This window comes from Schistocerca gregaria, chromosome 1 (genome assembly GCF_023897955.1).
Source record: "Schistocerca gregaria isolate iqSchGreg1 chromosome 1, iqSchGreg1.2, whole genome shotgun sequence".
In the NCBI taxonomy this organism is placed as follows: domain Eukaryota; kingdom Metazoa; phylum Arthropoda; class Insecta; order Orthoptera; family Acrididae; genus Schistocerca; species Schistocerca gregaria.
The window spans coordinates 998,486,999-998,503,188 of NC_064920.1; the positions used below are offsets into that span (position 1 = coordinate 998,486,999).

A 16,190-nucleotide genomic window follows, 5' to 3' on the forward strand; every position below is an offset into this window, starting at 1 on the left:
TAGCAACTAACAACCGCTACACTCTTTACATCGTATAGGTAAACCTACAACGAATATAAAGATATACTGCATCTTGTTTTGATCTATTGATCACAACAGTCTGAGAAAAATAACTTGACTAATATCGACAGGGCTACATTGATGAGGGTGTTAACATCTAACAACCATACTAATGCCAAGGGAAATCAAATCTTAATGTGCCTCTAGAGAAGATAACGATGAAAACAGTACTTGGAAAGTGCATAAGCGAAATACAAACTGGCATGCTGCTACTGGCAAAGCCGTTGTAAAGGAAGTGATTGCAAGAAGAACTACCAATGTCTCCATCACAGCAGCATGATTCGTTCGTGAGATGCGTGTTCTGTCTTCCAGCTGTTGTTAATTTCTGTAACCAAACTAACTGACTCTCCGACTGCTGTAAGCGCGGTCTAAAACTCTCAGCGCACTGGTTAATTTGTTGAGTAACTTAGAGCAGTATTTAATTTTTTTACGGTTAAAGACTGAAGCGGCCAGTGAAAACTTGTACCAAGGTCGGCAATCGAACTCTGGTCTCCTGATTACTGGACAGTAGCTTTAGCCACTAAGTCACCTTGACACAGCGGCTCACAGAATTGCACGGACTTCCCTGACACGCCTCCCTCCTTACACACGATCAGAATTGCCTAAACTCTCCATGTCCTAGAATAGCACCTCAGCATTTAACATAAATGGAGGATCCAGCCTGAAACCCAGGTGAAACATTTTAGAGACGTTACTGGTCTCACACAGATATGATTTTGTGTATACAGACTGAAGCGGCGAGTGGAAATTTATACCAAGGCGGGAATCGAACCACAGTCTCGTACGTACTAGGCATGTGCGTTAACCACTAAGCCGACTTCGTAGAGCGGTTGAATTTTCACTCACCGCTTCAGTCTATATACATAAAATCGTATCTGTATCAGACCAGATAAGTGTCTGAAACTATGTCTTCTCAGTATTTAATGTTTGTCGGTCTTTACCAATTTTAGATAGCAGACAGCACTGTGTTAATTTTCGTGTACTTGACTTGCCGAGTGAATGATTACTGAAATGTGTGTAACCGAATTTGAAATCATCTTACTTACTGATTTATTGAATGTATTAAACACAGTTCTGTTTGACAGCTGGAATTAATTGTAACTGAAAAGTTGTCGGTACTGATTAATGTCATATCTGTTCAGTTAACCCCATTAACCACCACATCCAGGGTATTTATATGTTGCACTTACGGTGCTGGTCTGAATTTCTGTCTCACTCTCTCTATACATAGAAGGCGATCTATGTTTTACGAAAGTCAGTCGCATAAAACCCGGCGATTGTGACGATGAAAGTCACTGAATGCTCGCACTGACGCGTATAGGGTAAAGGCAGGTGAAGTCCGACGTTTCGGCCCTAGACGGGCCATTCGAGCCCTACCGACCGTCGTGCCATCCTCTCCGAATGGCGTCATTGTATGCGGAATGGAGGGGCATGCGGTCAGCACAACGATCTCCCGGTGCTGGGAACCGCTAATAATCAACTTCACGAGCCTGAGCCTGAGTGTACTCCGTATCAATTCTCCCACCAAAAATCCATGGTCGTACCGAGAATCGAACCCTGATCCTCCACTTTTCCGTCAGCCGCGCTGACCTCTCAAACGCGGAGGACTGTCTCGTCTCGTAATCGAGAAATTTTTATCTGTATTTCTACAAATCAATTCACACGTTGCCTAGCTACGATGGAGTTAGTAAATTGGCAAGAACGTTACACCCGAAACGGTTGGTTTCCTTCAAATTGTTCCTAGCAGATAATAATATTAATAATAAAGTAGCAGGAAGGTCAGATTTAACGCTCCACATATAACAAAAGCCTTACTACAGGTGCATTATTTCACTTGGATGGACGCCAAGAAAAGTTCTGAAAATTTCTTTGTGAAATGAATCTCTCATGTATTCACCTTAAATATTTGAAGAAAATACGTGGAACCTAAATCAAAAGACTTAGGTTGATACCTGAAGCTGACACTCCTAAGTGAGAGTGTATTGTGCGTGCACACTGCATCACGTCACTTGGTGTACAATTTAATTTCTGGTTCTTATATCTGAAGCGTTTCATCCATATGTTACTTGCATCTTGAAGATATGTAATTATGTTTCCATACATTCAAAAATTTCACTACTACACAAAATTTTTGACAGGTGATAGCTAATACAAGTTGCTTTTATAGACAGACGCGAAATGCTTAAAATTCGAAGAAAGTTATGTATACTTCTAAATTACATGTGAAGTTACCTATGGTGACGTGTTTGTGTTTGCTTGATATGCGACAGCTGGAGTAGTTGCACGGCTAAAGACGGTATTGCTTTTCTAGAAATTGACGTTCCTGCATTACTTTGTAACTACTTCACTGTTAACCGTGTCTCGTCCTAGTGAAGTGTACTAACGTAAAAATAGTCGCTCGTGCCTAGTGTTCTATGCGTAACTAGTGTACAGAGACAATCTGTATACAGAAATATATTAATGTCGTGTGCAGTACTTTGGCGCCCTGTGGTCGGCGTAGTTAGTCTTGTCTCATAGTGCCATCTTACGAGAGCGTGCGCCTACGTTGTGGCATCGCAACTATCGACGCCATCATGAGGACAACACAAACGGCCAGTCCCTGGGCAGAGAAAATCTCCTACCCGGCCGGGAATAGAAACCGGTCAGTTCCTGGCGGTGGCTCGGGTCCAACACGGGAGGTGGTAGTAAATAATGTGGGGCGTAATTGTGCTGCTTAGCACACACCTAGATGCTCAAGTCATATCTCTGGTGCCCTTCAGGGAAGATCACGAAAATTAATTTTATTGAAGTGAAGTGATAATGTCTTATTGAAATGATAACTAGTAGGGATGGCTCAATTAAGCATGAAAATATGGGTACTACGCCAGGCACACAGATTAATTAATCAGAGGAGGAATCATATACAGAAACAAGTAATCACTATAACCATCAGGTTCATTATCGTAAACAACACATGAGTTACCCACTGATATAAGTCGGCCGCGGTGGTCTAGCGGTTGTAAGCGCTCAGTCCGGAACCGCGCGTCTGCTACGGTCGCAGGTTCGAATCCTGCCTCGGGCATGGATGTATGTGATTTCCTTAGGTTAGTTAGGTTTAAGTAGTTCTACCTTCTAGGGTACTGATGACCACAGATGTTAGGTCCCTTAGTGCTCAGAGCCATTTGAACCATTTGAACCACTGATATAACTGAATGAACATACAAGGAATAGACAAGGAATTATGACTGTAATGTCCAACGTTGGCACAGGTGGATACGTACAATAGAAGCATATTTATGAGAGGGTTTCCCAGACAGGACCAGTGACTGCAAAAGTGGTTAGTTTATTACAGAAAGACTGCGGAAAAATAGGTTAGAACACCATGCTGCATAATGGCTGCGAAACTGTGCTACTGGCTCCCGAAGGGAATGTACTAATTTCGTATTCCTACCACGTCAGTGCTTGCAATGTTGGCCCATCTTACGAAACTAGTAGCATGAGTACGGAAAGCAGCGACAGTAGCGGCAGGAGACTCTGATTTCAGCAGTTTCTGTGCACTCAATGCCCATGAGGAGACATTCTTCCATGTGACACCAAGATTCGTCACTAGCGTAGCACCAAGTCTTCACTCCACCACATGACCACATTGATCAAGAGAATGAGCATATAATATTTGGAAGTGTGTTGCCTGACAATTTAGGAGGAAGCTGCCAATTGATGCGGTGTGGACGTGTAACGGCAGCGCGTGTGCGTGCGCAGGCGGCGACGGCACGTGGCGCGAGGCGGTGACGCTGCCGAACCTGCTGAAGGAGTACAACCCGGCGGTGCGCGGCTACTCGGTGGGGCGCGGCGAGTTCCTGGCGCCCTCTGCCGGCCTCAACGTCGCCTTCCCCGTCTCCGCGGACGCCGACGCGCTGCAGCAGGCGCGCACGCTCGTCCGCAGAATGCGCGCCTACCCCGGCGTCGACTACCAGCGCGACTGGAAGGTACGCCGTCTCTCTGCACCCCTGCTTGTCTTATGCGCACAGGAAAATGACGGACGTCCTCGTTTTCAAGATGGGGATCGAACAGACGCACGCAGCTTGAGGCACTATTTCGCTGACGTCAGTCGCACGCGGAATTTTAGTGTTACAGAACCATCACTCTTCACTATATACACAGAAGCGCCAAAGAAACTGGCACAGGCATGCGCATTCAAATACAGAGATATGTAAGCAGGCAGAATACGGCGCTGATGTTGGCAACGCCTATATACACTCCTGGAAATTGAAATAAGAACACCGTGAATTCATTGTCCCAGGAAGGGGAAACTTTATTGACACATTCCTGGGGTCAGATACATCACATGATCACACTGACAGAACCACAGGCACATAGACACAGGCAACAGAGCATGCACAATGTCGGCACTAGTACAGTGTATATCCACCTTTCGCAGCAATGCAGGCTGCTATTCTCCCATGGAGACGATCGTAAAGATGCTGGATGTAGTCCTGTGGAACGGCTTGCCATGCCATTTCCACCTGGCGCCTCAGTTGGACCAGCGTTCGTGCTGGACGTGCAGACCGCGTGAGACGACGCTTCATCCAGTCCCAAACATGCTCAATGGGGGACAGATCCGGAGATCTTGCTGGCCAGGGTAGTTGACTTACACCTTCTAGAGCACGTTTGGTGGCACGGGATACATGCGGACGTGCATTGTCCTGTTGGAACAGCAAGTTCACTTGCCGGTCTAGGAATGGTAGAACGATGGGTTTAATGACGGTAGTGCACGGTACATCCATACCGTCCCCTCGACGATCACCAGAGGTGTACGGCCAGTGTAGGAGATCGCTCCCCGCACCGTGATGCCGGGTGTTGGCCCTGTGTGCCTCGGTCGTATACAGTCCTGATTGTGGCGCTCACCTGCACGGCGCCAAACACGCATACGACCATCATTGGCACCAAGGCAGAAGCGACTCTCATCGCTGAAGACGACACGTCTCCATTCGTCCCTCCATTCACGCCTATCGCGACACCACTGGAGGCGGGCTGCACGATGTTGGGGCGTGAGCGGAAGACGGCCTAACGGTGTGCAGGACCGTAGCCCAGCTTCATGGAGACGGTTGCGAATGGTCCTCGTCGATACCCCAGGAGCAACAGTGTCCCTAATTTTCTGGGAAGTGGCGGTGCGGTCCCCTACGACACTGCGTAGGATCCTACGGTCTTGGCGTGCATCCATGCGTCGCTGTGGTCCGGTCCCAGGTCGACGGGCACGTGCACCTTCCGCCGACCACTGGCGACAACATCGATGTACTGTGGAGGCCTCACGCCCCACGTGTTGAGCAATTCGGCGGTACGTCCACCCGGGCTCCCACATGCCCACTATACGCCCTCGCTCAAAGTCCGTCAACTGCACATACAGTTCACGTCCACGCTGTCACGGCATGCTACCAGTGTTAAAGACTGCGATGGAGCTCGGTATGCCACGGCAAACTGGCTGACACTGACGGCGGCGGTGCACAAATGCTGCGCAGCTAGCGCCATTCGACGGCCAACACCGCGGTTCCTGGTGTGTCCGCTGTGCCGTGCGTGTGATCATTGCTTGTACAGCCCTCTCGCAGTGTCCGGAGCAAGTATGGTGGGTCTGACACACCGGTGTCAATGTGTTCTTTTTTCCATTTCCAGGAGTGTAAGACAACAAGTGTTTGGCGCAGTTGTTACATCGGTCACCGCTGCTACAATGGCAGGTTATTAAGATTTAAGTGAGTCTGAACGTGGTGTTACAGTCGGTGCACAAGCGATGGGACGCAGCCTCTCCGAGATAACGATGAAGTGGGAATTTTTCCGTACGGCCATTTCACGAGTGTGCCGTGAATATCAGGAACCCGGCAAAATAACAGTCTAAGAAATCGCTGCGGCCGGAAAAAGACTCTGCAAGGACAGGGCTAACGCCGACTGAAGAGAATCGTTCAGCATGACAGAACTGCACTCCTTCTGCAAATTGCTGCAGATTTCAGTGCTTGGCCATCAACAACTGTCAGTTGATTGGCGACTTCATGGAGTGCTGTGTGCACAACGACCATATATGTTAAATTAAGAGGAAGGTCAGCGTTGGTCGTAATATTGATGTTTTATTGATAGCAGATTCGATTTTCGATTACATGGTGATCATCTTCGGTGCTGTACAAATTCGTATACACATTCGTGTACAGCACCGAAGATGATCACTGTGTGATCGAAAATCGATTGCCGGCCGGAGTGGCCGAGCGGTTCCAGGCGCTACAGTCTGGAACTGCACGACCGCTACGGTCGCAGGTTCGAATCCTGCCTCGGGCATGGATGTGTGTGATGTCCTTAGATTTAAGTAGTTCTAAGTTCTAGGGAACTGATGACCTCAGAAGTTAAGTCCCATAGTGCTCAGAGCCATTTGAACCATATGAAAATCGATTCTGCTATCAATAAAACGTCAATATTATGACCAACGCTGACCTTCCTTTTAATTTAACAAGTGTGAGCGTGCGAACCATTCAACTACACATAATTGATATGGGCTTTCGGAGCCCAAGGTCACTCGTGAACCCTTGATGATTGTACGACACAGAGCCTTACGTCTCGTCTGGGCCCGTCAACACCGACATTGGCTGTTGATGACTGGAAACATGCTGCCTGTTCGGACGAGTGTCGTTTCAAATTGTATCGAACTGATGGACGTGTACGGGTATGGAGACAACCTCGTGAATCCATGGACCCTGCATGGCATCCGGGGACTGTTCAAGGTGGTGGAGGCTCTGTAGTGGTGTGGGGCGTGTGCAGTTGGAGTGATATCAGACCCTTGATATTATACGACTCGGAAAGGTGACACGCACGTAAGCATCATATCTGATCATATGCATCCATTCATGCCCGTTGTTCATTCCGGCGGATGTGGGCAGGCTAGCAGGACAATGGGACTGATCACACGTTCAGAATTGGTGCAGAGTGGCTCCAGGAACACTCTTACGAGTTTAAACACTTGCTCTGGCCACCAAACTCCTCAGACTTGAACGTTATTGAGCATATATGGCATGCCTTGCACAATGTGCTGTCCAGAAGAGATCTCCACCCCTCGTATTCATACGGATTTTGGATTCATGGTGTTGGTTGTGTCCAGCACTACTTCAGATATTAGTCGAGTGCATGCCTCGTCGCGTTGCGGGAGTTCTACGTGCTCGTCTCCACGATGTTAGACAGGTGTACCAGTTTCTTTGGCTCTTCAGTGTGTGTGTGTGTGTGTGTGTGTGTGTGTGTGTGTGTGTGTGTGTGTGTGTGTGTGTGTATGTGTGTGTGTGTGGGTGGGTGGGTGGGTGTGTGTTACACTACTGTTGCTAAAATCTTGCAGCACCGAATGCGTTAGGCGCATATCATCTTCTCCTGCTCATGATGCAAGGCATAGGTGACAACAACTAGGGGTCCCATGTTGTGTTGTTCTCCGTAGTCACAGTTGGTGGTATCACAGGAAAGTTCCATTTCTGGGTATTACTTCTGGATTTTGCAACTCCATATAGAAAATGGTTGGGTCACCTCCACACGATCCATTTCCCTTGATGCCCAGATGGGAGGGTTTCCGATGGGGCTGGCCAGGTCGAGTTATTCTCAAGTCTTTAAATCCACGGATGTTTCCTTGCTATAGCTGCTGTTTTTGCAACGCTGAAGCTGTCTCGACTTTACTACATATGAACCTTAACCTTAAGTCTGCTGGAATGTGCCCATGTAATGGATGGTTTTCCTGATAAACCTGATTTGTCCTCCTCACGACTTCACGACTACCTGGTGGCGCCATACCTGCGAGTTGGTAGAATCTTATAAGAGCCATAAGTTCGAAACGTCTTGTAATAATCCCACACGTTTCGCTTGGAGTCCTTTCAACTTTGTTCACATGAGTATTTGTACCTGCCTGGGAACACATGCTCTGCAGCAGTGTAGCGTGTTGTTATAGTGCCGTCATTCTCAGCGTTTGTGGTCGAGAGGTGCCGTAAGTGATCGTCCGAAGTATATCGCTGCTTGTACGTCAGGGTACGATCCAGAATGACTTCCAGATCTTTTTGATGGATCGTATTTACTAATTGTATCCCTCGCCATGTGATGTTAAGCTTGCGACATGACTGATTGTGCTTCAGATGAAACCTATACAACTGTGTTTGTACAGTTGGACGAAGTTTAGGAACAGACACTCAGCTCTCTCAAAGCGTCTGTCAGGTGGGTTTCAACACCTTAAAAAGATTTCCCTTGTCTCGCTAATTGGCTGAGAGGAAACAACATGTGTTCGCCGGACGTGAATGAACATTCATTGGTACAGATGTTGAGTAACAATGATGAATACATTTACTTGTGTTAAGCCATTCCTTTGACACCTCTATCGACTACGCCGATCCTGGAAGTCCAAAACTCAAGTTCAGTAAAACCATGATCTTTTGTTATCCCGTAGATATTCTGTGACAGTGCACGATGGTTAACAGTGCCGTAAGCAGTGGTCAGATCGATTAAAGGAGGGTATTGCAACGTCTTTGCATCAGAGGCCCATCTTCGATTAAACACGTCATGGTGAACAACTTCTGTTACAGACAATATGTTCACTGACGCTTCCACTCTGCTGTGGGGTCTCCAACGGAAAAAGAGACATTGGAAACGAGTCAGCAGCCTACCCCTGACCGGCCTATCCCCTTTCACATGGAAGAAAAAGCGAAGGAAGATTACAGCTTAACGTTCCGTCGACAGCGCTGCCGTTACAGACGGAGCACAAGCGCGGATTACGAAGGAATTGGGAACGAAATTGGCCATGCCCTTTTCTAAAGAACAGTCCTGGAATTTGTTAGACGGATTTACAGAAATCAAGGAAAATGTAAATATGGATATCCGGATGGTAATTCGAAACGTCGCCCTTAAGAATGTAAGTCTAGTGAGTTAACTACTGTTCCATCCTTGCTGGGTCTTTTTACATGGCGCAGATAATTGTACTGCAGCCAAACACACTGAACAAGAGACAAAGAGTCTACGTACTGCCACCTCTCAGGCCCATAACCAGTAATAAACAAGACCCCTAGCGTCATCACGAAGTTGTTTCCCAAGACGTGACAATTACCTCTAGATGTTTGATGCAAAGACATTTAAATATCAGGTATCTCTGAAAAGAAGTGAAACCATAAGAGTAATAACAGTTTGGGATGTTTTGGGAACGGGAAGGGTGAAGGCTCAAAAACAGAAATGTGCGGGACATACCTCTCAAAAAACTACTAAACATGCACAAAAGCATTACTGGGATAGTCCTGAGAAAAGCAGACTAAGCAGCCGCTTGGATAAAGAAACGAAAAACGTCCCTGGTTGCAACTGGCAGAGCACAGCAGAGATAGAGGGGCATAGAAAAACCTATTAAAACTGTGTGTATTAGTTTAAGATTAAAGGGGAATAGCTAAGCAATTTACTCGGTGTTTCAAAAAACCTTCGCGTCAAACATCCAGGGGTTATACATCACATGACAAGGAACAATTACTGTTACACAAAATGTTCGCTGTTGCATCCCGGTGACACTAGGAGTCTTTTAGAACTGCTTATACCTCCGCTTACAGAAATTCATTCTTAAGTTTTACTTGTTGAAAATCGCTATCAGTTTACTGGGGCAGTTAGCATGCACATACAGCACACGAGGTTAGTAGACCCTGATATTTCGGTGAAATCTTGTCCTCCCAGGGTCGGCGAATTCAATTAAACGACGTCTAGTGTCGCCTGTAAGTGCCAGCGTATATTTTGTCTTCTACAAAGTTGTTCCCCCTGATGTGATCTATCACCTGCGTGCGGGTGATGCAAAGACTTTGCATCTATGTATAAGATGTCTTTTAGTATGCGCCGATCCTGGGTTGGCGAGATTTCACCAAACTAGCTGGAGCTACTAACCAAGCGAACTGCATGCTACCTGTACTAGTAATTGAAAAGTGAATTTCAAGAATAAAACCTTAACAATTAGTTTCTCTTAGTGGAGATAGATATTTCACAAGCAAATCAAGAAAATTGACTGTCTCAGCCCATCACACTTCATGCAGAGCACCACTGGATTATAAACAACATACATCGCTTACGCATGTCACACAGTGCTTATGGCCTGCAGGCTACGGGGAGCATAATCAATACAAACCAGCCCTATGATCCCTGGGAAGGGTCAGCAAACATTATGTCTCTAACAAAAGTTGTTCCCTGTAACATGATATTTTATCCCTAGACCCTCCTACATATTTGATGGAAGAACTTTGAAATATCCTATCTAACGGATCAAACGGGTAGAAGTGCAGCTCTTTTAATATGTGGTACCTTAATATGTACACTTATCCTTTTTGTGCGGATCAGTCTTCCCACAAAGACATTACTAACTTTACGATCTGATGTTTTCTGTACGGCAGTAAGTGCACGACTATTTGTACTACTTCTGTAAGTACAGATTAACAGTTTTGTATCCTTGCATCAACATTTGTACAGGTGACCTGCTGCCCAGGGGAAAATAAGTATTAATGTTGGTCTTGCGACATATACTTGGAGGTACTAACCAATCTAAAAACATATTACATGTAACAGCTATAATTATTAGTCTGGAAATGACGTAAATACTTGTGCAATGTTGTTGAATACTCGGTCCCCAAACACAGATAGAAATAGCCCCCTTTGTATACCCGGAGTCATAGCCTACAGCCAAGGCAAATTCATAGCGCGAAGTAATTTTCCTGCAAAAGCGTTACATAAAGTGTTTATTTCAAAATTTAAAATAGCCTTCGCTGGAAAATGACTTTATATATACCGCTGTTGGCCACGGTTTCCTAATTATTCAAGATAAGCGTGCAAAAGTGACCTTCAAACGCAGTCTCGCGCTTGTTTAAACGTATATTTAGTAGTAAGCGGGGAACGTTTTTGACATGTTGAACCATCTTTAGTGGCGGACTCTACATGAGAGGTGACTTGCCTCACGGTGTGATTTACTGTTACTGTTATGCGATAGTGTGTTCCCAGAAGAGTCAACCAATATACACTGAGGTGGCTAAAGTCGTGGGAATGCGATATGCACACATAAAATGGCGATAGTAGCGCGTGTAGACAAAAGGGCAGTGTGTTGGCTGACCTGTCGTTTGTACTCAAGTGATTCATGTGAAAACGTTTCCGACGTGGTTATGCACGCACGATGGGCATTAACAGACATTGAAAATCGAAGTAGTAGTTGGAGATAGACGCTCGGGGCATTCTGTTTCAGGAACTGTTAGGGAATTAATATTCCGAGATCCACAGTATCAAGAGTGTGGCGGGAATACTAAAGTTCAGCCATTACCTCTCATCACGGACAATGCAGTGGCCGACAGCCTAGTAGACAAGCAACAATGCGTGAAATAACAGCAGTAATCAATGTAGGACGGGCGACGAACGTATCCGTTAGAGCAGTGCTGCGAAACTTGGCGTTAATGGGCAATGGCAGCACACGACCGACGCGAGTGCATTTGCTAATAGGATGACATCGCCTGCAGAAAGTCTCCTGGGCTCTATATCGGTTGGACCGTAGAACACTGACCGAGCGAGGTGGCGCAGTGGTTTTCAGCACACTGGACTCGCATTCGGGAGGACGACGGTTCAATCCCGCGTCCGGCCGTCCTGGTTTAGGTTTTACGTGATTTCCATAAATCTCTCCATGCAAATGCCGGGATGGTACCATCCCCGTCCATCCCTAATCCGATACGACTGATGACCTCGCTGTCTGGTCTCCTCCCCCAAACAACCCAACGCCAACCTAGATGACTGGGAAACGGTGGTCTGGTCAGATGAGCGTCGATTTCAGTTGTTAAGTACTAATGGTAGGATCCGAGTGCGGTGCAGACCCAAAGAAGTCATGCATTCAGATTGTCAACAAGGCACTGTGCAAACTGGTGGGGCTCCAGAACGGTGTGGGCTGTATTTACATGGAATGGACTTGGTCCCGTGACCAAGCAGAACGTATCATTGACTGGACATTGTATATTAGGTTACTTGGAGACCATTTGCAGCCAGTCATGAATTACATGTTTCTAAACAATGGTGTCTTGTCACCAGGCCCTTTGTTCTCGACTAGTTTGAGGAACATTCTGGACAGTTGAAGCAAATGATCTGGTGACCCAGATCACCCGACATGAATGCCATCGATCATTTGTGGGACAATATCGAGAGGTCAGTTTGTGCTCATAATCCTTCTGCGGGAAATCTTTAGGAATTATGGACTGCTGTAGAGACGGCATGGCTAGACATTTCTGCAGGAGACTTGAACGACTTGTTGAATCCATGACACGTGAGCTGCTGCGCTACAACGGTCAAAACGGGGCCCAGCACGATAGCTGCAGGTATCCCATGACTTTTGTAGCCTCAGCGTATTGCTTCGTGCTACGTCTGTCTCGCAGAAAGAGGGTAAAAGTTAAATTAGAGAGATGCGAGCTCATAAAGAGGCATACCGGCAATCGTTCTTCCCTAGGATTACACATGACTGGAACAGCAAAGGTGGTAAGTGACAGTGGTGTGCTGTGATTCACCATCCACTACACATCATAAGTAGTTTGCGGAGTATAGATGTAGTAAAGTCGATCCTTAGGTCAAATTTCCACTCTGCAGCGGAATGTGCGCTGATATGAAACTTACCTGACACATTAAAACTGTGTTCTTGACCGAGACACGAACTCGGGACCTTTGCCTTTCGCGGGCATGTACTCTAATCTGCCAAGACAGTTTCGATCTTTAGGTCTTCTGTCGTCTCTTAGAAACAATGTCATCTACAAGTTTTTATCCCCCCTTAACTTTAATTTCCTTTCCAAATTGTGCAATATGGAGTTATTGCTTATTGTAATTTTAAGATCCACTTAGTACGCAGAGTACCTACGTGACTAAAAAATGGGGGAAAGAGTGCAGAAAATGACAAGTATTGATAAGAAATATATTTGGAGGGTCCCCTGGAGCCCTGCGTGAGCTGTTGTGGCGCTCTTGTGGCAGGTGGTGACGGTGTTCTTCGGCGCCAACGACCTGTGCTCTGCGCAGTGCTACAACCCGGCGCGCGCAGCCGCCCCCCACCACATCCGCCGTCTGAGGGACGCGCTCGACTACCTGCACCAGCACATGCCCAGGGCTTTTGTCAACCTCATCCCGGCGCTAGGTAGGAAATCACCCCATTGCTGTCTTCCACTACCTGTATAGGACGCAACTTAAAGTCTGTTGTTATTTATTCATTTATTTACTAGCCAGGTACCCTGTATCGCTTCGTAAAATATGTATTCCAATCTTCCATTAATCCCTCTCCTCCACCACCATCCCTCCAGTCTCTGGCCGTGTCACCCTGCCTCTCTCTCTCTGTCCATCTGCTCTTGCCCCCTCGGTCCATATTTCCCATCAGTTCATCTCCCAAGTCCACTTCCTCCTTCTCCATCTATCTCTTTCTCACCCCTCTATATCCTTCTCTCCACTCTCTTCGTATTCTCCCCCACTCACACTATCTTCCTCCCCATTCTCGCTCTCTATCTCCTCCTGCCTCCACTCACCCTGTCTGTCTACTCCTTTCAGTGTCCCTCTCCCATGTCCTCCTCCTCCTACTCCCTTTCACATAACTTCCTCTTCTCTTTCTCTCCTCTTGCTCTGGCTCTTCTTTCTCTGTCTATCTTCTGCTTTCTCCTCTGCACATCTCCTTCCCTTTCTCTCATGTCCACAACCTCATCTCTCTGTCCATCTGCTCTCCCCCCTATCTGCATCTCATTTCCCCTCTCTTGTTTGCCCATCTCCTCCTCCCCACTTCTCTCTTTACGTTATCACCTCCACTCTGATAGTGTGTTGCTGGCTCTTAGCCCACAGTACTTATTTCGAGCTAGTAAGCAATATGTGCACCAAGTTTGGGTGAAATCGATTCGGGTGTTTAGGGGAAGCTTTTTACCCATGGCTTTTCCCAAATGCCCACATGTCACATTTTTCATACATATTTAACATATTTCACACATATTTGTACTCATGTTCCATTTGTATCTCTAGCGAGTGTTGATCTGCAGTTTCGTTTACACTCTCCTGAAACACGTCTAATACAGTAATAAAATTTTGCGTGTACATCCAGTGGTATATGTAGATCCTGCATGCAAAATGTGTTGTAAATAGAGTCAGCGATGAAAGCGGAATAAAAGAATGATTGATGCTTACGTTTTACTGCAAGAACAGCGAAAGTGTAGTAAAAGATAAACCTTTTTCCTTTCGTTATGTTGTGGAGTGGTGTCATCGAGAAAGAGTTTCGGAAACGTTTGAAATTATGTGTAGGTTTGTTTTAAGTCGCTAAGTACTCTCATAGTCCAATACTGGTTGAACGTATTCGGGGTAACTTGCGTGACTTGAGTTACATAAACATTGAACTGGATCTTATATAAGGGAATTCGGATGGCTCTATAAGGAATCCGGACGGAGCGGGGGGGGGGGGGGGGGAGGGGGGGGGCGGCACTGGTTGTTACCTGAGAAAGTCAGAGGCACCTAATCGGCTGTTTTCCTCCGCGCATAATGGCCGCTTTCCACGCGGTGAGCGAGAGTTGTGTCTTTAGCATACGTGTTGATTGTAGGTGACTGTAACTCAGGTGTGTATATTGTGATCTCATGTTTGTGTTGTTCGATAGAAATAGAAGAGAGACGGTGAAACGCAGTGCAGGCACATGGCCTACTCTCGCAGAACGTCAACGGTCCGGCGGGCATACGTCCCTATCGTCCGTCGGGCTTCCAGTAACAGTGTCGCAATATGTCCCATGAGATACGCATTGAGGAGAGGGGATTTAAACGAGGACTTGGCCCTAACCTCCCCTCCCCTTGGCGTACAAATACTCGTAGTGAAAGTTTCGTCCACCTCCAGCAATCAAATAGAGTACCTTCGAGTCGAACACAAGCTAGCAACTATTCATTAGCGACGTTGGCTATGGAGACGATCGCGAAATTATGTATTTCGGTCAGGCGGCAGTGTGTGGCACTGGTGAGAAGAAACAAAAGTACTGAAGGACATCACTGTGCACTGATGCTAACGACAGGATGAGATGGTCAGCTGGGTCTAAAGAGGACAGAAGAGTATGGTTATTTAACCACAATATAATGTCGACGGAATCCAGTGTCTGTCATTCTTCCTCTTACATCTTTATGCAATCATTTTTTCAAGAATACTCCTTCCCTACAAAGCACAGAGGGATAACCACAGATAAGATACTCTGCAGAATGTTCTAAACTAAATGAATATTAATCTTTGTAAATCCATAGTTGAAACGGAGGATAGTGGGACGTCAGTTGGTATAAATTTATATTAAAAATGACGAAATTGCTCCAGATGTATTTAAGGTGTCGATTTCATATTGGCAACTAGTTTCAACGTTGTAAAAACGTCATCTCCAGGCCCATACAGGTGTTGAAGTCAATTGCGCGCGGATGATACTAGAAGCCAGTGGTCCATTCCAGAAGTCCACTGGCTTCAAGTATCAGCCGCGCTCCGTTGACGTCAACACCTGTATGGGCCTGGAGATGACGTTGTTACAACGTTGAAACTAGTTGCCAATGTAAAATCGACACCTTAAATACATCTGGAGGAATTTATTCATTTTTAATATAAATTTATATTATTTCTCACAACTTGCTTCTATTCATAATCGACAAGTTATCAACAATCGAAGGAATTTCCATAGAAATAGTTCATATCACAAGAGAAGAATATGATCCAGGGATTGGAGAAGCATGAATACGAATTCCAGATGATGTCCTGGACACCAAATCCATTCGTTGTCCGTCCTAGGGACATGTATGATGTAATTTGTATCACTGTTGACAATTACTGAGACCTTGATTCCTAAATTACTGGCGGGAAAGTAACTTCTTCGTTGATCGAGATGTGCGGTGATTATAGTAAATTTTCAATAAACCTGAAACGAATTAGTTATAGAAGAATTGAGTAACTGGTAGAAGCCGACGCCAGAGAAGATCAGTTTGGGTTCCGGAGGAATTCAGAAACACGGGAGGTAATACTGACCCTCATAGTTACCTTAGAAGATAAGTCAAGCGTCGGTGCTTGGAGCAACGATCCGGATGAATCGAATCATATCCCCGCTGTGGAACATGCTAAGCAAATCTCCACTTGTAGCAAAATATGG

At 46.1% G+C, this 16,190-nt stretch overlaps 1 protein-coding gene across 2 annotated transcripts in view; it reads left to right on the plus strand.

Annotated features, from left to right (window-relative positions):
* LOC126312349 (phospholipase B1, membrane-associated-like) overlaps nucleotides 1-16,190 on the plus strand; it is a 226,390-nt gene that overhangs the window by 100,102 nt on the left and 110,098 nt on the right. For both annotated transcript variants that reach the window (XM_049992240.1, XM_049992241.1), the window contains exons 4-5: nucleotides 3,799-4,025; nucleotides 13,039-13,198. In XM_049992240.1, coding sequence (XP_049848197.1) covers nucleotides 3,799-4,025; nucleotides 13,039-13,198 — 387 coding nt within the window. The remainder of the gene's footprint in view (nucleotides 1-3,798; nucleotides 4,026-13,038; nucleotides 13,199-16,190) is intronic.